We start from the raw sequence: 27,777 nt of genomic DNA on the forward strand, positions 1-27,777 counted from the left end.
TCAAAGTTGGGGACTTTGTGTTACGAAAAATGGAAGCAACCGGTAGGGCAAACGAGCAGGGAAAGCTAACCCCCAACTGGGAAGGCCCCTACCGGATTTCGGAAGAAGTTAGAGGCGGCACCTACCGCCTGGAAACACCTGACGGCAGGCAGTAAGCCAGAACCTGGAACGTAGATAACTTGAAAAAGTACTACTTCTAAGGAGATGTAATCATTTTTTGTAAATAGAGTAAATGAATGAGAAAAATACTTTATTCCAATTTCTTTTTGTGTACCAAAGTCCCAATGTGAATAACACATCCGGGCATCTTCTAAGTCCTAATGTGAACAACACATCCGGGCGTTTTCTAAAACCTACTTGTGCAAATGCACAACCGGGCATCTATTTGCCCAAACTAAAAACAAAATGCTAAGTACCTAACTTAGCCGTTTAAAAGCACAGAGCCAACATATTTAAACCGCCTGCTCTACCCATGAGCAGGCATCCGACAACGCCCTTCCGAGTGAATTTGTCGAAGAGAACATCTCCCTTCCGGGTGGTACATTGTTCTAAGCGTCAAAAACTCAAACGGTCTTAACCGCCTTGGTTAAGTTTATGGCCGTATGATTGACCTATTGCAAACAAGATAGAACCGGTTATTGCCCAAAGCAATACAGAGGGTAAATTAAATCTTGTTGGGCAGCCGGCTGTTGCCCAAAAGCACCCCAGCCGGCTACCACGCCCATTAGTCGACTTCAAAACATCGACTTCCAAGTAATATCGAAAAATCTCAACTGGTTGTTTCCCCAGGATAACCCAGCCGGGAAGATCACATTTCAAGTGGCAACCGCTCATTGCTCCAAGGCAAAACAGGCGGTAAGGTACACTTCTGCCGTCAGCCGGCCTTTGCCCAAAGGCACCCCAGCCGGCCCTGACTCCCCGTGCAAACGGTCAATAGACCAGTTCAGGTGGCAATCAGCGTCCTTGCATGCGTCTGACTCTAATCCGCCTGAACTCAGCCGGGCAAACCAGTTATATATTGATCCGGATAATTATGGACGGCTACTTGCTTAGTGTTGGCACTAAACAACCACCCGTCCAGGGGCAGACATAGCCAACACATCCGGCAATATTAACAACACGCAAAATAGCAGAAATTCAATAAGTTGCAAAAATGAAGGAAATTGAACAAGTATTGCAAAGAAAACCGACTCAGTCGGCATATATATATATATATAAATAACATCAAATTTATTCAAGTGTTAACCGGACCCCTTGTCCGGTGAAAGATACATTGAAATACACGACTCGCAAACCGGAGAGAAAAAAGTAGAAGACATAAAGCTTAAGGTTGAGGCCCAGCCGGATCCTTGGAGGTGGTTTCTGGAGCAGGGGGGACTATCTCTTGATTTTCATCCTGGTTCTCTCCCCCCTCTGAGTCGATCTTCTCCTGCATGGCATCGATCTGCTTTTTAACCCATTCCTCATAAGGCTCTGGAGCCGGCTGGTTCGTTTCCTGCGCATCAATGGCAAGATCTGCGTATTTGTAGGCAAGCTCCCAAACGGCGTACTCCGTATCCGGGTGCACCAGGGACCAAGCCAATTGCATTCGGTTGGCGCAGTCTTGCTCATTCTCTTCAACGAGCCGGCTCTGGTCAGCTTCCAGCGTGGTTTGGAAGTTCTGGCTGGCAGCAGCCGCCTCCTTCTTCAGGCGAACATTGTCAGCCGGGAGCGTCGTATTCTCCTTTTTGGCAAGCTCTAGGAACTTAACCGAATCTGACGCCTTGTTCGCCTCCGCCTCGGCATTCTCCTTCTCCGCCTGGAGATTGTGGAGCTTGGTGCCGGCTTCATTGAGCGCCTTCTGGAGCGCCTTGATGGAATCCGCCTGTTGCATGATTATGCTTTTAGTTTTCAATTCATGCATAATTACGGAATACTGGGCAACGTTATGAGCATCAGACGCATCCCATTTAGCCCGTATTACCTCCTCACACTTGCGGGCGTAGGCTTTCTTGAGCCCTCCACGCGCAGCATTGACTGCAAAAACCCAAACGGTGTTAAGAGGGGTCAGACGGTAAAAAATTTTTAACAGATAATGAAAGATCAAAGTTGAAGAGCATGCATCGGCCAAGCCGGCCATGACCCGGTCGGCATTGAAGGTGTTGATCCCAGGGATCGCCTCCTTCTCCTCCTTTGGGACCGCCTTCAGCATGGCCCGAGCGTATGGCTGAAGATCTGGCCAGCGAGGGGATAGATCTGCACCAGAAAAAGATGGTGAGAAGGCAACATACTTCCCTCCTATCGACTGTCGGCTGCCAGAAGAGTCTTCTAGCTGGATCTGGGAGTGCGACTTGACCCGCATAGGCTTGCCAAGCAAAGAAGGGTTGAAGGGGTCAGTAGTACCTTGGGATGCTGGCAGAGGGTCGCGACTGCCCTCAGCTGGTACAGAGGCGCCGGATGCCCTAGTCGGCGCAGTCTACTTCTCAGGGACATCCGGCTGCCTGACGGATAGATCAAACCCCAGGCCGAGGTTTTTGACAGACTTACCCCCAACCGTCAGACGGCTGGGTACTGTCAAGGAAGAAGTCTTCCTCGCCTTATTTTGGGTTGACGGCTCCTCGCCGGGCCGAGGCCTTATTAATTTTGCGATGGAGCGGGGCACCTTGCTCCCATCCTGAAACAACGCACAAAAAGGTCAGGCGGCAAAGAAGTCAAACGGAAATCGAAGGAAAAAGAAAGGAAAAGCAAGATACCTTATTTTTTGCCGCCTGGGAAGCAAGCTTTTTCTCCGCATTAGCCTTGCGGATTTCAACAGCTGACTTAGCAGGCGTCGTATCAGCAAGCAACATAGCTAGGCCACGCACTGCACAAAAGAACCCATCTGGTTAAAGGAATGGTAAAAAATGAATCATTACAAACAAAACAGGGTATATCGCTAATGTGACCTACGTTTATCAAACTGAGTGCTAAGCTTACAAACGGACAAAAACGCCTCATCACGAAGAAATTCGTGCTTTGGCACCCAATTTCTAGGTACGCTTATTGTCTCCCCATTGGAGAGAGTAGTGGTGGTCTGTTCAAAGAATTTGGACTCAATTATTCGCTCGTATTCCTCATCCGGGATACGAGGCTTTTTGCATTTATGGCCCAGGAGGTCCGGCTTCCGGTTGTATGTTCTATACTCCCAGTTTTCCTCCTGGGTGGGAGCAGAGACCAAGTAGAACCTGTTCTTCCAGTCCGACCACTTAGACGGTTTTTCTAGGGTCATCAGGTACTAGGGATAGGTAATCAATGTGTACCAGGCTCTCCAACCGCCTGGGCTTCTGCTCAAATAATGCATGTGAGCAAAGGCCTCCCAGCCGGGGTTGAGGTCCTGCATCTCGCAGGCGGCTATGTATCCCAAGATGTTAACCCAAGAATTAGGGGTTAACTACCAGACACCCAGGCCATACCCTCGAAGGATGGCCTTGATTGTATTATGAAGAGGGAAGCGGAGACCAGCCAGAAACGTCGCTTCATAGCAGCTGAAGTACCCATCTGCATTGGGCTGCTCGTCCTCCCAAACGATAGTGCCCATTTCAGGCGGCACAATTATTCTCCAATCCTCTCCAAGAGGACGGATCTTTACAAAGTCTGCTAAATTGTTGGCCATGCTGGCCCTATCCTTAGCTGAGACGGCAATGAGGAAGGGATCGCCTTTATTGTTCCAAGTAGGCCTTTCCTCCGCCTCACTTTCAGCATCCGGTGTCAAGAGGCTGCTACTACTGCCGCTTTGTTCTGAGCCGGATGAGGAAGCGGTCTCGCCATCGCTTGCATTCTCTGCTGGGTTTTCCAGCTCGACCCTAGAGGGAGAGGCGGTATCTTCACCGCCTCCTTGATCCATTCCCAAAATCCCATCACTAGGAGTGCTTGGGGTGCCATGCGGAGACCCCCTTGTCATCTCTGCCTGATTAGGGTCAGGCGGCAACTCCCAAGAGTTTTCTCTTCTGTACTCTGGATCGAAGGCAGTATTTTTAGTTCGAGTCATTGCGTCCTGCACAAAGACAGAGACGGTCGGTTTCGGAGATGAACAAGGAGACTCCCAATACCCAGAGGCGGCACCCCCAGTCCTAGACTCAGCCGTACCAGGAGACCGGCTGACCTCTAAATTGTGGTGTGCCGTGTGTGTGATGGGTGAGGTCATTATTCTAAAATATATACAGCCAGAAGATTTAAAAATAAAGAACCTTCAAGAGGCAAGGAACCGAGACATTACCTTGAAATTGAAGAAGGATTCGGAGAGGAGACGAAAGAATGTTGGCCAACGATACCCCAGACAGTATCACTTTGAGCAAACTGCAAGTTGGCAGAAGGAAGAAAAGTTAATCACTAATGTTGCCCAAAGATACCACAGGCGGGGAAAGCCAGTTGTGGTAGATATGAAGAGCAAGTAGTCTGGAGATTTTATTAAAGGTTGTCCAAAGGCCCCCCAGACGGTACAAACCGGCTGAGGTCCATCAACGGACAGCTTGCAAAAAGAATTGAACGGAACTACAACAGGCGGCAGATGGTCGGTTGTGTATCCGTTAAAGAAATAAATCCAGAGGTTGTTCGCAGATACCCCAGACGGTATGAGGCCAGTTGGGGTGCCAGAAATGCAGCTTAGAAGGGAATTGCTTGCTCAAACCCCAGACGATATGATACCGGCTGAGGGAACAGCGAAGCAGTTCAAAAGAAAGTTTTATTGAAGATACCCCGGACGGTGTAAACCGGCTGAGGGTCTATTGAATGCAACTCACAATGAGATTGCTTGAAGATCCCCCAGACGGTGAAAAACCGGCTGAGGGTATATTGAATTCAACTCACCTATGAGATTGCTTGAAGATCCCCCAGATGGTGAAAAACCAGCTGAGGGTCTATTGAATGCAACTCACCTATGAGATTGCTTGAAGATTCCCCAGACGGTGTAAACCGGCTGAGGGTCTATTGAATGCAACTCACCAATGAGATTGCTTGAAGATGCCCCAGACGATGTAAACCGGCTGAGGGTCTACTGAATGCAACTCACCAATGAGATTGCTTGAAGATACCTCAGACGGTTTAAACCGGCTGAGATTCTAAATAGATGCAATTCATCATAAAAATTGCCTAAAGAAGCTCCAGACGGCAAAGGCCGGCTGCAGCATAACCAAACATCCAAATAAAGAAAATAACTAAGTCAGGAGGATACCTTAGTGAGACGGGCAACGAAACACAAACGGTATCCGGATGTATTGAGGTTGAAGGCTGTTTGCACGAGCAAGCAGGCGGGGTCAGGAGCTCTCTCTTTTTCTCTCAAGGAATTTCTCTCAAAAATGGCAAAGTGAGGAATGAAGGGAGGGAGATCCCTATTTATAGAAAATCTCAGAAGGAGAACCGTCACCTTCTCTTCCCCCTTAGTTTGAAATTTGAAAAATAGAGGGAAGGAGGCGAACCGTCACCCTCCTGTCTGTTGACACATGTCACAGGCGCCACCATGGCACAGCCACGTCAGCACCTATGAGCGGAAAATTTTAGGGTAAAAATTACCCTAGACACGTGGCCCAATGAGGGCCTGACACGTGTCACCCTCCTATAGCACCATGGGCATCCAACCAATGGATGCCACGTGGCATTGTACCCCCAATGGGGGAGCAGATCCTCATCTGCTATAAATAGAGGAATTATCCTCATTTATTGGCATTCATTAATCCTGGGCACCGTGCCGTGCCTGGCGGGCCACGGGCTGGTTCGTGCCGTGCCGGTCGTGCCGGCGGGCCCAGGATTTCGTGCCGTGCCGTGCCGGCCATTTTCACAGGCCAGCCCACGGCACGGCACGGCCCTCGTGCCTGGCGGGCTCGTGCCGTGCCGGCCACGTGCTGGCCTGCGGGCTGGTGCAGTTTTCAATTTTTTTTTTTTTTTTTTTTTATGACAACATTATAAATTAATAAGTTTATAATGTATATAAGTTATAAAATTATAATTATAAGTTTTATAAGGTAACTTATAAGTTTATAACTTATAAGTTATAAGTTATTAAGTTATGAATTTTATAATTATAAGTTGAATATTTATGTTTTTAATTTGTATATTCAATATTTATATTTATATATTTACTTTATACTATTACTTTAAAATTTAATGTTTATGATTTATTAGTAATTGGTATAAATTTTTTTTTTTTTTAATATGAATTTACAAATTGTAACAAAACGGGGAAAAAAGGCAAATTGGACTTTTGATGTGAATAATGCGTACTTTATATTATTATTACTTGAGTTGAGAAAATTGTACAATGATAACAATGATAAAAATCATACAATGATGGTATTAAACAAAAATTGGAAAATGATAAAATTGATATTTTTAAAATCGTACAATATACAATAATTGTCTATTCTTCTTCTCCTTCTTCTTGCTCGTCTTCGTCTTCGCCTTCGCCTTCAAGGTCATCGGCTAGTTGCATAGATTGGGAACTAGCCTAACCCGAACCGGAAGCGGGGGTTCCTTCTTCGTTGTCGTTGTGGTCGTAAGAACGGTCTTGTGAGCGATTTTCCGCATCCAACCAATCTTTGAAACACACGCACATTTCTAGTGTTTCGGGTTTTAGACTTGTTCTTCTATCGTCTAAAACCCTTCCGGATGCGCTGAAAGCTCGTTCGGAGGCGACGGAGGAAACTTGGATAGCAAGAATGTCTCGTGCCATTGCCGCCAACGTTGGATGCTTCGAGCTTTGTTGTTTCCACCATGCAAGGAGGTCGAGGCTGTTTATCTCATCGTCATCCATGCCTTTGGTGAAGTCGTAACTCAGGTACATCTGTAACTCCGAGACGTCGCTTTGCGTTCTCCTGATTGATGAATCACCTGAAAACCTTGAAATCAAGTTAGTAGCTTGTGAAAATAAATGTTTGGCCTTCTTACTTACGTTTTTGGATGGTTGGGAAGGCCCTGAGCGAGGAACGGTGCCATATTTGGCTTCATAGACTCTATATAAAGCAAAAAACTGATCCTTCACATTAGTCTTATAGTTTTCTACATCATCGTCAAGAAACATGCATTGAAAGTAAATGTCAACTAACATAAATGTGTTTTCATACTTTTGCCTAGGATCTAATATGGAAGCAAAAATATAAATCAAAGGAATCTCACTATAATATTTACGCCACTTTTTTTCCATTGCTGGAAGATACTGATCATAATCACTTTGATCGCGATGATCAGCGAAAAGTTGGGCGAGTAAGCATGCATTAGAAAGAAAGTTTTGAGCACAAGGATTGTAAACAGTAGAAAAACAATACGTCATGTTATATAATAACTATAAAAATTGCATATATCTTTCACAGTTTTTCCAATCATCATCATACAAAGCATTTTGCGGAAATTTTTGGTTGTAAAATAATGTTAACGGGCCCTTGTACTCAATTGCCTTTATTAACATGTCATAGGTGGAATTCCACCTAGTTGGGCAATCGGTTCTAATTTTTATTACACTTATCTTTTGTTGTTTTAGAAAACTCTTCCATTCTTGGTATCTCATGTTAGAGCTATTAATAGACATAATAACATCTCTGATTTTGCTGTAGTATGGGCCAATTGCCCGAACTCCATCCTGTACACATAAGTTAAGTACATGGCAAACACATCTAGTATGAAGAGCTTCACCGTCTAATAGTACATCGGTTAAGTTTTGTTTGATAAGATTAGCTGTGTATGTCATAGAGGTTGCATTATCAAAAAGTCATAGACATCATTTTATCTCGAAGGTTGTATTCGTCTATTGCTTGCATTAAATGGTGAGCAATGTTAATGCCGGTGTGTGGGTATTCCAGCATTTTGAAATGTATTATTCTTTTTTGTAACATCCATTGATCATCTACCCAATGGCAAGTCACACATAAATAGTGATATTTATAACCACTATCCCAAGAATCGGCTGTTAAAGATACTCTACAGTTAAGGTTACTCAATTCGGCTTGTAACCGGACTTTGTACTCTAGGAAATTTTTCATTGCGGCGGAACGAACGGTTTTCCTAGAGATTCTTTTATGTTGGGGTTGTAGTGCTTTGTTAATGTAGGTGTTGAATGCGTCACTTTCCGAGAAAAGAAAAGGTTGTTCGGCGTGTACTATCATTTTTCCTAGTTCATCCCTATCCCTCTCATAGTTGTATGTAAAGCCGTATGGATGGAATTGGGAAATTTTGGGCTGGGTTGGATCACTAGCTGGTTTTGCACAAGCTTTCATGTGTCTAGATAAGTGTCCCGTCCCGTTTTTGGTAACTGCTGTGAATACACTATTACATGTTTTACATTTTGCCCATTGTTCACCATCTTTACTTAGGACAAAATAACGCCATACCTCACTCCTTCGGTTTTTCAAAAGTAGCATCTCAGTTTCGGTTAACCATTCATGATGTGTGTGATGGTTAGTAGTGGGACTAGTGGGAGTGGCAGTAGCAGGGGTAGAAGCGGAGGGAATTCGGGTACTTTCTTGGCTACCTTGGCTAGAACAATAGTTTTGTTGATTATCGATATAATTAGGTGGAAATTGGTATGGTGGTAGTGGAAATTGGTTTAGTGGTGGTGCTGGAAATCCCGACGTATTATATAGCTCATAGCCCGGGGGGGAAGTAAATGGGGTCATTGGTTTGACTCGTAATTTGGGGGCTCGTTGTACTTGGTGGTTCCCTAGAACTACTACTACGGATAAGTCGGTCTTTCCCCCTAGACCTAGATGATGGGTTGTTCGATGCCATAATTAACAATTAATTTTTTAATAAAAAGTGGTTAACTATAATAATAATAATTAATAACAACAATTTTAACAATAAAAATATCAATAATATTAATTAATAACAACAACTATAACAATAACAATAACAACAAAAATAAATAATAACAACAATTGTAACAATAATAATAATTAATAACAACAATTATAACAACAACAATAACAATTAACAACAATAATAATTAAACAAGATTATTCTAATAATAACAATAAAACAATAATAAATTTAAGATTAGTTTAGATCTTACAACCGTGCTTCAACGCTCCACTAATTACGATTACGAACTTTTTATTTTTTTCCGATATTAGGAAAATAATTAGAGAATTTAAGAGAATAATTAGAGAATTTAAGAAAATAAGGATTATTAGAGATTTAGAGAATATAAGAGATAAGAAGAAGAGATTGTGATTTTGTGATTTGGGAATGAAATGGAGGTGAGTATTTATAGAATTTTTGGGGAGCAAATTGGCAAAAAACTAGCCGTTTTATAGCCGTTTTTTTGGCTTCTAGCTACATGAAACGGTAATATTACCGTTGGCCCGCGGGCCGTGCCTGCGGGCCAGCACGGCAGGTCATGCCCGTGCTCGTGCCGGGCCGTGCCTGGGAATTCTTAACCCTGTCCGTGGCACGGAAGTTGAACTTCGTGCCGTGCCGTGCTTGACTTCGGCCGTGCCGGGCTGCGCCGAACGGCGGGCCGTGCCGGGCGGCACGCGGGCCAACCTGGCCCGTGCCCAGGTTTAGCATTCATAAATACGCACACCAAACTCGAGCAATATTAATTGCGGAATCTCCCGGAATCTGAGAGAAATACTCGTTTACTTTCCGCACGTAATCTCATCCGGAATCATACTAACTTGATCATCGGAGGCGGAACTCCACCCAACCGGAGTTTCGTGGTTTTGCAGGTACAGAAGTCAGGTGTGCATACTTGGTGTTGTAACTCTCCCGCAGGACACCTCAGAAAACCCCGAAACAGTTTGCATACGGGAGAAATTGATCCCGCAAAGCTCCGCGAACATTCATAGCATGAACTTCATAGCTAAGATTGGAAGAGGTTGTTGGAGAGTAACCGAAGGCACATCATCCAGAGATGGATTTTGGGGAAGATAAAAGACTTCCCAACCCTTCCAATGTTTGTGCATTCTTATCATCAACACATCCTCCAGGGACAAAGGTGTCATCTGATGAGCAACAATCTCCTTCGGCCCCTTGTAGAAAGCGATAAAACCGAATTTGAAGTTGCATCCCCACCACCGCCTCCTGAGAGTTGAAGGCCTCTATATGGTGTTTTTCCATGTTTTGACATCAAGTTTCTAGTCGCAAGTGAAAAAGAGGAATTCTTCTTGGCACTTGAAAGGGATGAGTTCGATCTCGTTTATATACTCTACATATAGATAGAGCTTCCTGCTTGCACTTCAGCGAGTCGAGCAACCTTATTGATCATGTCAGCTCCGTCGGATTGTCTGGCCTTGTCTTTAGTAAATTCTTGATCATCGGGGATGATGGAAACAACTGAAGGATGGCTGATTTTGATCCTTGACTTGATTGGGCCTCCTGCTGAGACAAAGAATCATGGTTCTGTGCAGATGCGGGGGGGGGGGGTGTTGACAATGTCAACTGAACTTAGTTGACAATAGAACCTCCAGTATGGTGTTCTCAGCTTCGATCTGGCTTTATCAAGGTAGCTAACCCCAATCTCGTCTTCCTAATACCAGACTCACCATAAATCTAATTTGTTTCCTACCTTATACCGTAATCTCTATTCAAACATTATTCTATATTGTGTTTATATATGATATGCTCTTAATCAAAGAAATAATTAATTTGAGATATAAAGTTTAAGAGGATAACATTCCCTTAAAACAAACTTTTATTTAAATTGAAAAGATTACAATACTCATATCTTACAATACTAGAACGAAAAGATTAAATAGACATAAACAGAACCAGAGTATTACTATACATCAAGACAGATAAAAATCAGTCTTTCTCTTAAAGCAAGTTTCTTTTCTAGAGGACTACCAAAGATTATATGAAAACCCTAGCAAACTCTCCTTATAACTCTACCTTTACCTTTCCCTTGTTGCCTACTTGCCTACAATCTTTAATATAGAACATGACTCACACACCTTAGTACCTTACCGACACTCTATTATGATTTATGACTCAGCAAACGCATATCAGCCATTCCTTTTTACAAAGATATTTTTACAAAGCAAACAATAAAATTTTAATACATGGCTACAGTAGTAAAAGATGCCCAATTTGCTATTTTTCGGGTTTAGTCTTCCATCATTTCATCTATCATTATTTTTTTTAAGGGATCATCATTTCTTGTATGCCGCCTTAACTATATATATCTTTATTGTCCAAATAATAAATATCATACATTGGGTCTTTAGTATTTCTTCTTCTATGTAGAGCTCTTGGACACATTTGTTGCATATGACTCGTCTCATGCTACATAGATTTTAAGCAGGTGTTCTTTTCCATCTAAGGATAAGAAATTTTCCTACTTCAACTTCTTCAAAATTAGTAAGAGCTGATTCACCATTAGCTGCTCCTTCTAAATGAATTTTTAACCATTGTGGAACAACTATAGTTTTTACTCTTTTTTTTAAAGTCAGATCTCAAACTCAACAAAAAGCTTACTACGTATAATATATAGTTAGAAAGGTACAGAAGTCTACTTTCCAACCTAATTGACCTTGCATAAACTAGATTTCATGGACATTGCAAAATTCATCATGAAATTGCAATGCAAAAGAATTACATCAAACTTATCTAGAATCAAAAGATAATACACATAAATCATTTGGTATGATTAAAAAAAATGAATTAAACACAAATATAACTAACTAAAATGAGGCACAAGTAGAGTAGTATACAAGATTGGAAACAAGATAACTATAACAAGGATAATCCCAAGAATTATAGCAATGCAAGTCCATTTCCGACTATTCTTTTGATGTTCCTTAGCAACAACCAGCTCAGTTGCCCCATGGCTAACAAATGAGCTAGCGCGATTTACATTGCTAGCAATATCATTAAGCTGCTGGCCTTGAGCTTCTACTAGAGCAGCCATGTCCAAGAAAACTTGATGCAGCTCGAGCAGATTCTTTTCTATCTCTTTGATCGCATCATGCCTCTCTTGTATTTCCTTCACTGTATCCATTATCTGTCCTCTTCCCTGTTCTTGTATAGCCTTTTGAAGGAACGACTCACTCTCTCCACTGTCGATCAACTGCTCTATAGTCTCTTCCTCTGCCTTTAATCCTGTAATTGTAAAGTACCGCCTTTCTACTGTCTCTTTATACTCAGCTGACATTTTTGCTCTCAGTGTTTGGAAGTTGTCCATCATGTCCTTCAGCTTCTTCCCTAAGCCGCTAACCACAGAGGTGCGTGTCCGGTCAGCAGAGGAACCCGGCCCACACCCTGGCAGGTTCCTTTGGGCTACATTAGACCTCTCAAGAGCTTCCAACTTTCCCTTGATGATCTTGACTCTCTTCAAAACTTGCTCTACATCAGCATCCATTCGAGCCCTTAAGTCCTTGACCGCCTTTGCATTAGTCGCGATCTTGCATTCCTCATTCGCCTCTTGTAGCCTCTTGTAGAGCTTGTCTACATTTCCCATGTCCCCCTTGACACCATCCACATCCTCAAAGAACTTGTCGAGGTTGGCTGATGTCTGATTCCCCATCTCCAAATCATCGCGCTGTGCTTGATCCTTCAGATTCGCGTACCTCTTAAACGAGTTTGAAAACAAGTCATTCATCTTAGATTATCTATGTTATTCACTTTAATCTTCTGATTAGTTTTTGGTCTATGACAACAAAACAAACGTTAACTCCAGCACTTGTATGTACCATTTAAGCACGAAAAATGTTAATGGGGAATTGGGGAGTCATCTTTTCTACTATGTAGAATCAAATAATCATGGAAAACATATTCTCCAAAAATACTAACATATTATTTCATTTGACTCCGTCATTAGATATTTCGATCATAAATTATGTGCATTATTAACTCTCTTAGTTTATCAGTGTTTTTATTTTTTTAATTATTTCGATAATTTTATGTCAGTTTTTTTTTTTTTTTTTTTTTTTTGAATGATATATCAAATTATAATTATGGTAAGAATGTTGACATTCCTTATTTATTTTCCATTAATTTTTGGGTTTTACTCTCATACACATTAAAAATCACACTAATTTGTAAAGCAAGAAAAACTATCTCAGAACTTTTATCCGACTTGAAATACCCAACTCAAAAACTAACATCAATTGACTTGATTTAATCCGAGCAAAACCGACTTGATTATCAATGTTTCTAAAAATTATTATTTTATTTAAATTAGCATAGTAGTAAAGAATCGATATAACCCAACCCGATTCAAATCCTAAATCAACCTGAACAAGTGTTACCCCCGAACAGTTTACTCAAATTGTCTCATTCCAAACAATCTGATTGCCGCCACTATTTATTTTTTCGGTTTATATTTTGTTTTGTTCCTAGTTTGATTTCTAATCCACTATTTATTTTTTCGGTTTATATTTTGTTTTGTTCCTAGTTTGATTTCAAATACATGATCTTCAAATGTCACCTACCAAATTGACAATGTGATCTCAACTAAGAAAATATTAGCTGATAAATCTAAGGGAAACATGGGAAGCACTCTTTGATAATAATGGTGAGTCCAATATATAATATTTTGGGGTTGTGCTCTACCAAAAATGCGACATGATTCCAAGTTTCCTATCAAATGTAATTTAAATAATTCACATGACAAATCATGGATGCAATCACTCGTCTATATATATGTATCAAATTCTTATCTACAAAAAGTCAAATGGACCTAGTCTTTGTCTGTTAGTCTAGATCTACTTAATTACGAACAGACATGAAATTTAATATGTGGTTTTGTGATATTGTTGTTAGTTTAGTGCTACAAAAATTGCTAATCTCCCGTGAACTACATTTTGAGGATTGTGATTTGGTATTACTTCATCCGTTCCATAATACTTGACACAGTTACTATTTTCGTTCATTTTAAAATACTTGACACGTTATTAAATATGGAATGTGACCGCTAATTAAAAAAAAAATTCCTATACTCTTTTTAGGACCACAAACCCCAAAAACCCAATTACATTTTACATTTTTACTCTCCTCACTACCCCCACCTCCCCTACTTTTTATTTTCTTACAATATAAAAATACAAAAGAAAATCATTTATATAATAAACGTGTTCACCCCAACGTCCCAAGTATTATGGGACGGAGAGAGTATATGATATACGAGTACTTCCTTCGTTTAGTAATCGTCGTGATTTTGACTATTATGTTCGTCAATGTATAAATCTGACCATTACTTATAATTATCTATCATTGAAATTTTATAACGCGAAGATAAGACACATTCATTCATCGTTAATTTGGTGAGTCAATTGTTCAAAGCCTATGTTTTATATATACAACAAAAATGACAATCTTGTAACTTCGAAAATTTAAAAGAATTTTTAATTGTTAGATTTCATTTTATGCTAAAAATTTGCTCATGCTTCTCATAAGTGATGCAGTGACATTGCTTTACTTAGAGGTGGTGATACTGGGTACACCATTACACATTTACACCCTGACTTATGTATTGAACATCAATTACATTATGCTAAATGCGAAATTTAGAGGGACACTTGACAACATAATACAAAAAGTTTTCCCTTCAAAATTTCTTACTAAAAAAAAAAATTACAAAAAAAAAAAAAAAAAAAAAAAAAAAAAAAAAAAAAACAACTTTTTATAGTTACATTAAAATAAGGTTTGTATCTCAATTATAACTTTTACTTTGTACAAAATCTTAATAAACTTCCTTAAATATCAAATTGCCTATTGTAACTATTACATGTACGTTGTCAAAAAAAAAAAAAAAAAAAAAAAAGAGGCCTATTACATGTTTAATTATATTCTTTCACATAAATTTCGTACTTTTTAATACATTGTCTATTCATAATACTATATACTCCGTATCAATTTTTTTGGTAACATTTATTGTCATCAATAACATAATACTAAAACAGACACTAAAAATGACACGTGTCACTTCCTGGTGCTGTATTTTCCCTCCAAAACTTCCCCCATCCCTTTTTAGGAAAAATCTTTTATTTTTGAAATATTTGTATAATACAACTATAATAATATATTATTCCTAATCTTACATATTATCTTTATAATAATTGTATTCCTTTTTATTTTGTGCTCTATTTACTTAAAATAGTTACACAAGATTTTGAGACCTTTTAATCAAGGGAGAATAAGTTATAATTTAGAAGGTTGAAATATGGTGGAGAGTATAAAATAACGAAGTCAAAATACAATATTAACATTTAAATTACCATTATATAATTGTACAATATTGGGTTCAACCGGAAAAAAAAAAAAAAAAAAAAAAAAAAAAGATTTTGAGACCTTTTAATCAAGGGAGAATAAGCTATAATTTTTTTTTTGAGGGAAAGAATAAGCTATAATTTAGAAGGTTGAAATATGGTGGAGAGTATAAAATAACGGAGTCAAAATACAATATTAACATTTAAATTACCATTATATAGTTGTACAATATTGGGTTCAACCGAAAAAAAAAAAAAACATTTCTATTTATGGTGTTTAATTTGAATCTTATGAAATAATAATAATTGAGTTAGTTATCTGTTAAATATTTCTGTAATAATTTTACCAACTTATAACTTTTTTTTCCCTCAAAAATTCTATTAACTATTACTAAAACACATCATGCTTACATCGATCATTTTGGACTTATGTTAAGCTATCATTAAAAAATTTCCCACCAATACAATATATGATGTCAGCTTTAAGTTTTTTTTTAAGAAAAATTATTCTACTTAGTTTATTTTTTGGAAGTACATTGTATAGTATATTTTTTTTTTGGAACTAAATTAATTCATTAATAAAAAGTAATACGGCATCTACATTGATAGTTTTATTGGGAATAAAATGCATCATTAATGTAATATAATGTATACTATTTTTAAATTTTTTCAACACAACAAACTAATCAAAAAATTTTTTTTTTCCTTCTCAATTGTAGTTTAAAAAAATTTTGCCTTATTATTTCAACTTTCTTATATACATTGCATTTGTTTATTTCGCATGAGTTGCCTCATTTTATATTATATCACAAAATAATTATGGGAATAAAGATTATTACGACTGTGCATCGCACGGTCACTAATCTAGTTATAATTAATTAGCAACTGTGCATTTGCATGGGGTTTAATCTAGTTGCATTATATTAGATATTACGGAGTTTAATTTAAAAAAAAAAAAAAACGTAACAAACGAGTTACTAGTATCCCTCCTTTTCTCAAATTCCCAAAAAATACCCCTATATTTACCTTCTTTTGTCCAACAAAATGCTCAAATGTTAGTTACATTTTGAAAAAAAAAAAACGCCGTTGCCGGGGATCGAACCCGGGTCACCCGCGTGACAGGCGGGAATACTTACCACTATACTACAACGACTTTGTTGTCTTACTAAAATATTATTTGTTATTTATTACTTAGCAATAACTGTAAATTCCTAAGTGAAGCTTAAAACCCCTTTTTGTACAACTCTCCGATCGTCACAGTTTAAATTTTTAACTAGTTTTACATTTTTTTTCCTCATTTAAAAAAGTTAAAATGTTTTTGATGTTTTTTAGGTTGGTTGACTCATTTCTGGGCTTTTCTTTTGTCTTCTGCTGTTGTAAAAAATAAAAATAAAAAATAAAAAATTTATATGAGCAAAAGTGATACCTTTAAAGACACCTAACTCCGCACCCGAGTGTATCTTAAAAAATTCATTAGACTTGAGCATCCCTTAATTTTTTATTTTTTTGTCCAATGATCATATTTATTTTCATTACAATGTTAATTACGATCATCCTATTTAATAATTTTGAAGAAAATAGCTACACATGAGCTATGAAAACACACATAATTGCCCACGAGGTGAACAACATCAGCAAAAAAATTACTCCGTAAAACAAGCGAGAAATAATGCACGAAATCTAGACTGAAGTACAAATACAAGAAGACGAAGTAGTTACATCATTTAGCCTGCGGCTTAAAAAAACAATGTCTAAGAGTTATACTGTCCAAAAAATGTGTATACATGAATAGCCAATGCTAGATGCTACAAGAACAATGGACTAGATGAGTAGATGGTCGTCGCTACTAGAACAACTCAGCCCGCTAATGTGAAATGAACCTAGCAAGCACCTCCTGTTTACAAAATCTCGGGGCTCGTGTACATCTGAGGCTGGAGTAGGAAGGGAGATCAAGAAAACCACCACTTTTTTTCAGATCAGTGAACATTACAATGTTGGAGTATAGGATGATCGTAATTAACATATTTTTCCCAAAGCGGTTTGTACTTTTCAATTCCAATCTTCAACCACGGCTTTGAGTTCCCGTTGTAGTGCAGTACAGCCCCCTTTGAAATCAACTTTGGGTCCACAGTCGTGTATCCCAATCCCAAAACATGCCATGAGGGATCTAATGGCTCCGTCAACCCATAGAAAGTCAGCAACCCGGGTGGAAGAGTGCCAAGTTTCCATAGAGTGCGGTCTATGTTCTTTTCCTGCCAATAGTGATAGATTCCCGTGACATTTCTATTCCTCCATTCTACCAAGTCAAAGATGTTCATGCCAAATGCCCACCCACATGCATCAGGGTCAAAATGTGATCGTATCAGAGGATGAGAATAGTTCAAGTACTTATGATACCGATGAAATGTTTCCATACATGTCTCGACTGCCCCATTTACATTACCATTCAGATCAATGGAGAATAGAGGAGAGAGATCCTTTTGGACAACAACATCATCATCGAGGAAAACTACCTTCTTCAATGCAGGATAAACTTCTGGTATATAGAACCTAAGATGATTCAGCATTGAAAGATACTTAGGGTTCCGGAACTTTATTGGTGTTTTGTTGTCATCATTGTTGCCTGAAAAGTAGTAATTTTTAGTGTCTGAATCCTGGAGCTGCTTAAGGACTGGAACATAGGAAGCATTAAGCCAACTGAAATCCTCAATCTTTTGAACCTCAACTGTTACTCCACGGAATTCGTTCATTGTAAACCATGCCTTCATAGGTGCATAGTTGACCTCATCAGTTACAAGGTGGAAAACAGCCTTTTCCGGATGTTCTGAGTTCAAAGCAGTGGAGTTTATAACAACTGATGTTGCAAGGATGTTGTCAGAGAAGATACAGAAATGATAAAGGCTGTTATCTTCAAGTTTCAAGGCATTTAATTTTTTTTCAGCAAGCCTTCTCTGTGCATTCTGATTTCTAAACCATTCACTTCCAAGCCTAACACCAAGACAATAAAGGCTCTTTGGGACTTCCTCAGCAGCTATTTGCCCATATTTCGAACTTTTATCACTGACAGTACTCATTTGTTCTTCAAGAGACTGGATTCTGGCCTTTAATCTCATAATCATGGTAGCACTGTCATAATGAAGTTGCTGAGCTTGATAAAGCAGAAATGCCATGTCCTTAATAGCAGTTTCTGACTCCCTTATTGTCAACGGGCTTCGTCTCATGGCAGCATTAGAAAGTAGGATCTGTGAGTTGCGAATCTGAGCACTCAGCTCCCAGGCGAATTGAAGGTTGTTGCTTTCCTTAGCTATCACAACAAGAGATTTAGCTAAAGCAATTTGATCGCTAAGCTGCCTTGTCAATGAAGTTGGACTCAACATCTCCTCCGTAACATTAAGGCCTTCTAGAATTTTATCTTGCCTGAAAGACCTCTGCATAACACAGAAAATGGTCAGAATAACATTAAAGTAGCTTGAATTTCACAAGAGACAGCTGCAGAGAGGAATAGAAGGAAAAAAAATGGACATAAAACACAAACCAATATTCCAAGTAGTCCAATCATTAAATAGTTGATTTTCACAAGAGACGTCCGCAAAGGTAAATATAAGAAACATGCAATGAATTGATGTAACGGGAAGGGCACTTTAAGCAGTATCTTTGTAGGTTAATCAAGGGTAGCTTGGGGATTAAGTTAGGGTTAGAGAAAAGTTTTTACTAATAGAGAAGATTAGGGAAAGGAAATTTATGGGGAATATTGATGAGAGCTCTCTTCTAGTTTTCTTTTGTATTTTGAGGGAATGCAAGCCTCTCGAATGCTTGTGTTTATCTGAAGATGTTGTTGGACAGATTAGTGATTATGTTCCTCTCCCTAACCTTCTCTATTTGTAGAATATGTTACATCAATTTATTGCATTACAGAAGGTACAAACAAAGCATGCAATAGAGAAAGGACAAGACAGGACATATTGAACAACTCAGATTAGCTAACTACTGCATCAATCAAGAACAGTTAGCTAATCAACCTGCATTCAAATTTACTCATTGCAGCCTTTATATATTCACAATGGGGGGCTGAGTGCATTGTTTCCAACCACAGATTATAACTAGCGTTCACAAAAAAGCAAGCGTTGAGCACCACATTGTATAAACATAAACTACAAAGATTATAAAACCTTCCTCAGCGTATTTGTATAAACCTTTACATAGTCCTTTTTTTCACTTTCAATGTGCAGGCACTAGTTCAAACTCGGACATAAATCACGAGTTATACATTCCCCTTGATACAGGCAAGACTTATCCAAAAACAAGAAATTTTATTGTTTTGGAGCAGGAGAAACCTAAAAATACTTGGTTACTTGGGCAACAATGCCCATCCTCTTAGAGATAGAGCAGTTCCAAAAGAAAGAGCTTAACACGGAGATTGGGGAATCTGGTGTTTTTGTATAATATGCTTATTAAACAAACTAACCATGATCGGGATTTTCCTCTAAAAACAGCCATGGTATCTCATGACATTACTTTAAGCTATATTGTGCCAAAAATCCTCAGTATAAACAATACTGAGGGGACCTTGGTACATTTCATGGCAGACTCAATAACGTTTTTCCAAGATTAGAACAAGCCCTATCACTCGACCCTTCAATTGTTCCACCAATTTCATGTCACCAAATAATGGACATAAATCTTGCGTGTGAACCTCAAACAAACAGCAGAATATAAGAAAACTTGACAAATATCTGTCGGGCCCTTCTGATAGATAAGTCCACCAGTTCCACCAATATGAGTTACAAAGTGGTAAACAATAGAAAGGAACTAAAACCTATGTTATAAGGAAAGCCACTGCTGACTAGAGACATTACTTAGCAGAACTTGTGTAAGACTCAGTAAATTACTCAGCAGAACTTGTATTTTATTGAAAGAGTATAACTTGAGATTATTCTAAATTTCTGATTTCTGCACCTTCTCTTTCCACACATACCGATCCCGATGATAGGAATCGAGTTACAAACCAAGTACAGACATAAAATAAGAGCAGTGACCAAGTTAATAAATTACCCTGAATATAACCTCCTATACTCCTTCAGTTGGATGCTAGAAGCACAATTCAATAACAATGGTCAAATCACTGATGGAACATAGATGACTTAACAGCAGATGCAAAGTTGATAATGCATTTGAAATTCATAGACAAAGAGTATCCAGTGTTTGAAAAACAATAAGAGCAAAGATAAACTCAACAGAGAATTCTCAAGTGATTTGTAATAGAGACTATGATTAGCCATGTGAACAATTTAAATATAAACCCCAGTACGGTATAGGATTCCTGAGTCCTGACAGGTAGCTCCGTAGCTAGAGTTGCCTCTTTATCTGACCTTAACCAACATTCTAAATGTTCTAAACCAATCAATGATTAAAGAACTTAACAGCAACTTTTACAACGAATCCACACTTGAACATAAATTATAGGGGGAAAAGAAAGAAAAAAAGAAAAAAAGAAAGGAAAAAAAAAAAAAAAAAAAAAAAACATCCACCTTCCCAACTCTCAAACAGTTCAAAGCTTTTCCCTAAAGCTAGTGGCAGCTACCAGATGAGCACTTCAGCAAATTCATATCTTTAAAATCTGGTTTGACAGTGGACAGCGCCATATATATAACAAAATTTCAAAAAGACAATCAATCATCATATAATCTGCATGACTACCTATTCAGACAACAATGGGAATGCTGCAAGTCTTTGGCTGATATGGCACTGCAACCATAGGATTCAGGTACAATTTGGAAAATAGGCAGGTAAAGTACTAAAGAGGAAGATGGGTCTGGACTCTTAATCAGGAAAGCATTCTGCCAAAAAAGTGAGTATTATATCCATTGTGCTCAGCTAGCCTCAACAAACATAATATGTAATTTACAAATCTATGATCCATCTTTTCTTCATGAGTCGCACATACATGAAATCTCTACACAATTCTTCAATTTATTGTTGCGCAATATGTAAATTTAGAAGGAAATAGAAGAGAGACTTATATATGATATATGCTCATAGATGGGCTTGAAATCAGAATCCTAACAAGGCCTTGCCGCCTTGGTAACAAGTCACTTTGAAATGTGTACAAATGCCTATTTATATTATTTTTAAATAAAATAAAATAAAAACAAAAGGTATTTACAAAAAATATTTACATATATGCAGTCACTATCCAATTTTGGAACAATATCCTTGTTCCAAAAATGTTGAATCCTGACATGTCTAACACTTGATGCAACCCATGTTTCAGTGACATAGTTCATCATAAGAAGCCTAAAAGAAAATTGCAATCCCCAATTTTCTAGAATTCCATATATGGGTATATATAATTTTCACCTCATTTTTCTGGTTTGCTCTCTCACCAACGTTATTTACATTAACTTTAGCCACTATTTTGAGTCTTAGACACCTTCAACACTCCTTACCTTTTTCTCTTGATTGAGAATCATATCGCTATTTCCCAGTTTTTTTTTTATATATGTATCATTCATGAATACTTCTAGGAACTTTCATGAAAAAAAAAAAGGATTTTCCAAATGGTACCATTGAACTATTGGCTTTTCCAAATGGTACCTTTATTTTATCTTTCTTACAATTGGTGCCACCCAACTTATATACTAATCAAAACAGTAAACTTGCTGTTATTAAAACGTTTAGTAATTAAGGTTAGGTTAGTTTGCTAATATTATTACCCTAATACCCCTTGTCTTCCACTTCCATTATGGAGACTTCTCCTTTTAATTTAGCTCCTCTGCCTCCGGCACACTATGCATTATTGTTATTTAATCATCGCAAATTCACTACATCTATTATATTGCCTCCAACCCTCCATTACTTACGTGCTCCCTCTTCCTACACAGCAATCTCAAAAAATGTCGCCATTGTTGCTAATGATATAATAGCGCTGGTTCCGAAAACTATGGCAGTGGTTCCATGTGGTTGTGAATTTTTTTTATTATACATATTCTCGTGATTTTGTTGGTGTGGTTATGAAAATTCTTCGGTGGCCGTTTGAGAAACAGCTACCAAAGTTTTTATCCGTCAAATGTTTGATTAATTTTAATTATCGAGCTCACTTAGTAATATTAATTTCTTTTGTTATCATTAACAAAGAGCCAAATACCAAGGTAAACAAGAAAATAGATTGGAAATGGAACTTTTCAATTGCTCATCTCATAACACTTGTTCTATTTGTTTTGCCCAAGAATTTGCTTACAATTCATCAATGCAATTCTTATAGAGAACAAAACATCATCTTATAAAATTTTTTTTTTTAAATTATCACACTGCAAAAATAATAAGGTGGTGGAAATTCAAGTTGCAAATGAGAAGAATGATATTAATAGAAACGAATTTAAGGTGGAAATGGTGGACAAATTTAAGGTGGAAATGGGGGAAAAGGTCAGAAAAGGGAGGGATAAGAATTAAAAAAGTGCAGGGGTTTTCACCAAAAAAAAATGCAGGGAAGTGGAAGATAAGGGATATTAGGGTAATTATATTAGCAAATTAACCTATACTTAACGTTTTAATAACAAGTTTACTGTTTTGATTAGTATAATAGTTGGGTGGCACCAATTGGAAGAAAGATAAAATAAGGGTACCACTTGGAAAAGCAAATAGTTCAATGGTACCATTTGGAAAATCCCAAAAAAAAAACAAAAAACAAAAAAAAAAAAATTAACGGAGAAAAGGAGACAAGATGAAGTAAAGAAAGAAAAGTGCAATAAATTCCAGAGCTACAGATCGATAACTACATATCAATAGAAGAAGATTCTACTATGAGACATAAACTTTAGCTCTATAACAATTGTTCTCATTCTTGGTGATTAGTGTGGATAGGGTTAAGGTCACTCGGAGTCTAACTTACATATGTGCCCTATCTTCCTTCTCATACACTCCTTATTTTAGCCTTATATTCAAATTAAAGTGTACAACATACATTATGGTATTATATCTTGGCCACATCACCATCGAATTGTAGAGGTTCTTGAACTTTATACACCATGATATTAGACTTTGATAACCGCAAACTATCTAAATTGCAAGTGAAAGTCATTCCACGACTGTTATCACAACCGTATCCAAGATTTCAATGTTCAAAGCTTCAAACCATGACCTACAAGTGCACTTTTGCATGGTTGTACCCTTTAAAAAAATTTAATAACAACTCACAAGGACAACAACGAAGATTTTAGTCAAACAAAGTAGGATTTAGAGAGACAAAGAGAGGAAAATCATTGGCATTTTTAAGGGTTCTGGCATTAAACTTCGGAGATTTCAACTTATGTTGCTCTGACTCAAGTGCTCGTGCCCAACTCGGGTGCATGTCCAAGTGTTCAATTTGGTTGTTTTGTGGAAAAAATTAATCAATACTTTTGACCCAAAATGAATTGTCGAAGTGTAGAAAATTTGAAACGAGTACTTAAGGTGCAATTAAATAGTCAAGTAACATAGATTTCAACTACTCATGAAAGGTTCAATGGCTTCTTTATTCAGCTTCGTTATTGATTTTCTTTCAGAGAGTTCAGATGAAAATGATGGAGGTCATGATTAAATTCAGTTGCTGACTTGCTGAAGCATACGTGACTAGACCTCTACCCTTGTTTGGACGAAGCCCAACAGAGTAACTATAGGCTATACTTGATCAAAATTACAGATATGTGTTTTGATTATTAATTTGATGTAATATAAGTATGCTTTATACTTCCTACGTTAAATATTAATTGCAACAAAGGAATATTTTATGTCTCACAAATAATACCCCTTTGTTGCAATTAATAGTTAACGCAAGAAGTACTTTTAATTATGTTGGTACTCTTGTTTTGATTATTAATTTGATGCAGTTTAAGTATGCTTACACATATGTGTTTTGATTATTTATGTGATGCAGATACATGTTTTGATTATTAATTTGATGCAGTTTTAAGTATGAACTTGCATTGCTTGATGAAGGTAAGAAAGTCGAGATATGAAGTTATGAAATAAGATATGAGGAACTTCGGTAATAAAATTAGGAAACAGTTCATAGGATTCAATTGCACTATGCAAAGATCTTATGGCCAATTCAAACTGACATGAATGTAGATAAGCAATTGAGCTAAATACACTTGAAAGACTGAAGAGACCTAGAAGTTAAAATTGGATCAGGATCCTCCAAAGTAACAATAAAAAATTTGATTTGGTTAAGTATTTTTCAATAATTGAAGAATGTGGCCATTGCTTATATCCAATGTTTTGATTCAATGGCATGGTCATTCACTTGCTGATTGCTTTAATTGCTTGTACTTTAATTATTTTTTTTTTTTTTGGTCATTCAGATCTATAATTCCAATAATTACATTGCTTGTTTGTTTAGGTTTCAATTATTTACTTTGTTTATAAACCCTAGAGAGATTGGTCTCAACTCAAAAGCTTAGTTTGCAATTATTTGTCTCTCTGTACTAAACAAGTCTGCTAATAATAACCCAAATTTAGCACTTGCGGTAAGACAATATACTTAAACTCCATTGCTAGATGATGAAAGAACAATCTGAAAATATTACTTATCATGCAGTAGTTGCATACATCCACAAAGCCTCAAGGAATCAAACCACAATGTCCAACCATAACAAGCAAGATGACAGTATTCATTATGGAAATCCAAAGGTGCAATAAACTTGTTTGTTTTAATCATTCAAAAATTAATCATAAGGTTGCAGCACTCCAAAAAAATCAATGACTGAAAGACTTCGATAGATACCTCTACATTTGCTACCCATACAAAAATACCCCAGAATCAAATGTATCACGTAAAAGGGATCATATGTTATACAAGTACACCCGCCTTTAACAACTGCCCTTTAATCAATTTCCTACAACTACCATTAAATGCCCACTAATGAGCTCAGCTCAGTTCATAGAAACAAAAGAAAATAGATCTACTCTATAGATGATGAAGATCCACTCCAACTTCTGAGCAAACATATCAATGTCCAGTACAAAATATGCAGATCTAAACCAACTTCAGAGCAAAAATTTCAGTGCTCCGAGTAATACATTCAACTAAGTAATCCTGTCATACACATTACTTCCTCACAAAGCCCTGAACCATTTCCCAGCATCCCAAACAGATATACAGTAATTCCCAAACCCAACTAATCTTGTCACACACTCAACTATGTTTAACCTACCAAACATTCTTCCAATCATCACCATTAATAACAAATGACCCTAACATAGTTGGTAAAGTCTTGACAGTTATTACCCAAAACCCGGGATCGAAATCCATCTACATCACTGATGTTCTTTATACACCCACCTAGAAAGGTACATTCTACAGTCTAACAAAACCAACAAATCAACTTACCCATATAAAAACTCCACAATTCAAATCATTTCATAGAAGACCCAGGTATACTATACAATAATAGAGATTAACTAGATCAACAATTGAAACATAAGATAATCAAACAATACAAAAAACCCAGAATACTAAGAACTCCAAAATATCAGCAAAATCAAACCCACCAAGAAAAATCAACAAAAAAAAAATACCCAAAAAAATCAGAAAATTTACCTTTGCCAAAGCAGGTTTTGACATGGGTTGATTATCTTTGCTGAGAAGAACAACGAAAAACAACAAAACAACCAATCCACACAACACCAACCATATGAGATTCGAGTATCGCCGCCTATTCTGCCGCCCAAAGCTGGTGTTTCTCCGCCTCATTATCTAATTACACTAAATAAAAAGTTGGGAAATTTGAGAAAATCTAGTGAAAAATTGTTTCACTGAATTACTAATTTGATGGGGCAAGCAGAAAATTTAGGAATGTGATGTAAAAGGGTAGTAAGATTTAAGCATAAAGCAGTCAAAGATCTCAGACATGAAAGAGCATTTAAATAATTGAATTGATTTGAAGAACAGATTGAATTTTTGAATTGAAAGAGGGTTTGTAATAGAATTGAAGAAGAAAAGGGTTGATGTTTTTTTTTTTTTTTTTTTTTTTTTTTTTAAGAAAAAAGGGTAGATCTTTGAATATTAATGTTGTGAAATATTGCAGCTGATCACACTATAGTGATTGGCAGAGCTCTCTCTGCGCTCATAGACATAGCTTTTATTTATATGGCAAATAAATACTAGTTATAGGATAAAAAGTGGTGAATTTTTCTTTTTAGTGGTACAAATAATTATATAAATTGTCATTAAAAAATTGTACCACTGTTGTTTCGGGGTTTTCTGATGTCCTGCGGGAGAGTCACAATTCCGAGACTGGAACCGGACGCATGTACCTGCAAAACAACGGAGACTCCTGGTGGTGGGAGCTCCGCCTCCAACGGTCAAGTTAGTACTTGATTAAGGAGTAATTAATGCGGAAATTAAAGTGATTGGGTCTCTCTAGGTGAGAGTGTTTAATGTGTGTAATCTGCGTTGTTCGCGTGATCTGCCTGTAATCCCCCTTAATGAGGATTAAGGGAGGTATTTATAACCTCGGGAAACGTGCCAATCTAGGTTTAGGTTAACCTTGGGCTGATTGGGCTTCCCTCGGAAGTTGGGCCTAGGTGACCGGTTATCCCAGGTGTCATGGGAAGGACACGTGTCGTGTCGTAATTGGTCCAAGGTGGACGGATCATTGCTTGACACGTGGCAGGCTCCTATTGGCCCATGTGACGGACACATGGCGGAACCTGATTGGTCCACTTGTCAGATGGTGATTGGTGGGAGCAAAATCCCCTAATCATTTGCCCCTCACAGGTGGCACGTGACTGGTCACGTGTTACCTGTGACAGGTGTCGCACTGTAACAGGCGACGGCCTGCTACAGGTGTCATTCGGCGAAAGGCCGAGAGATTCTCCCGCCCAAATTATGAATTCTGGAAGTGACCCTTCGCCTTCTCACTTTGCCTATATAAAGGAGTGTTGACTTCGGTCATTTTCACACTTGAGAACTTTGTGAGAGAACATTCAGACCCCTGAACTTGCTCTGACATTTTGGACCCTTTCTGCCTACCGCCTGCTCTGACAAGCCGACTGCACATGATTTTCAGAACTCCATCAACGTCACTCGTTCAGGTAACCGTCGGTTCTCTTACTCTTAATTTTCTCTTTACTTTATTCTTTTTTGAAATGGAACCACGGAAGCACACGACACGACCTAGGTTAGTGACCAGCCGGTCACCGGGGACGGCTGAATCTAGGACTAGGAGTGCCGCCTGCCCTTTTCTGGACCCATCTTTGCCCTTTATACAAAGTCCGACTGTATCTGTGTCTATGCAAAGCATGATGGCAAGGACAAAAAAGACTGCCAGGATCTCAAACTCAGACGGCTCCTCCCACAGGGTGCCGATTAGTGAAACATCTGACCAGGCGCTAGATGTGGAGGTGAAACAAAGAGGCTTGAAAGCCGGCAGTTCTGAGGGAAGAGTCAAAGTGACCCCTTCCCATTTTACAGTTGACAATTCTTCTTTCTCTCCTGCTCCTTTTAAAGGAGAGGAGGCGGGCCCCTCCGGGAGAGGGGAAGAGTCGTCCTCTTCGGACTCGTCAGAGGACGATTCCGAGTCTAGCTCTTCTGGCCATGCTTCTCTGGACACAGAAGAGAAAAACAGTCGCCTGCAAGAGGCGAGGCTTT

At 38.2% G+C, this 27,777-nt stretch overlaps 2 protein-coding genes and 1 non-coding gene across 3 annotated transcripts; all 3 read right to left on the bottom strand.

Annotated features, from left to right (window-relative positions):
• Positions 1-11,279: 11,279 nt before the first annotated feature.
• LOC110685155 (syntaxin-124-like) lies at positions 11,280-13,409 on the bottom strand. Its single transcript, XM_021861614.1, has one exon. It carries the CDS (start codon positions 12,539-12,541, stop codon positions 11,621-11,623), a length of 921 nt encoding a protein of 306 aa, XP_021717306.1. The 5' UTR covers positions 12,542-13,409; the 3' UTR covers positions 11,280-11,620.
• Positions 13,410-16,230: 2,821 nt separating this feature from the next.
• TRNAD-GUC lies at positions 16,231-16,302 on the bottom strand. The gene has a single exon. It is a non-coding gene; the product is annotated as a tRNA-Asp (tRNA).
• A 469-nt stretch (positions 16,303-16,771) lies between these two features.
• Positions 16,772-26,262, bottom strand: LOC110685225 (probable galacturonosyltransferase 10). The gene is made up of 2 exons (XM_021861714.1): positions 25,726-26,262; positions 16,772-18,577 (listed from the first exon to the last, which is right to left on the bottom strand). The coding sequence occupies exons 1-2, from the start codon at positions 25,876-25,878 to the stop codon at positions 17,126-17,128; spliced, it is 1,605 nt and encodes a 534-aa protein (XP_021717406.1). The 5' UTR covers positions 25,879-26,262; the 3' UTR covers positions 16,772-17,125.
• Positions 26,263-27,777: the final 1,515 nt, after the last annotated feature.

Source organism: Chenopodium quinoa, unplaced genomic scaffold (assembly GCF_001683475.1).
Source record: "Chenopodium quinoa cultivar QQ74 unplaced genomic scaffold, ASM168347v1, whole genome shotgun sequence".
Taxonomy (NCBI): domain Eukaryota; kingdom Viridiplantae; phylum Streptophyta; class Magnoliopsida; order Caryophyllales; family Amaranthaceae; genus Chenopodium; species Chenopodium quinoa.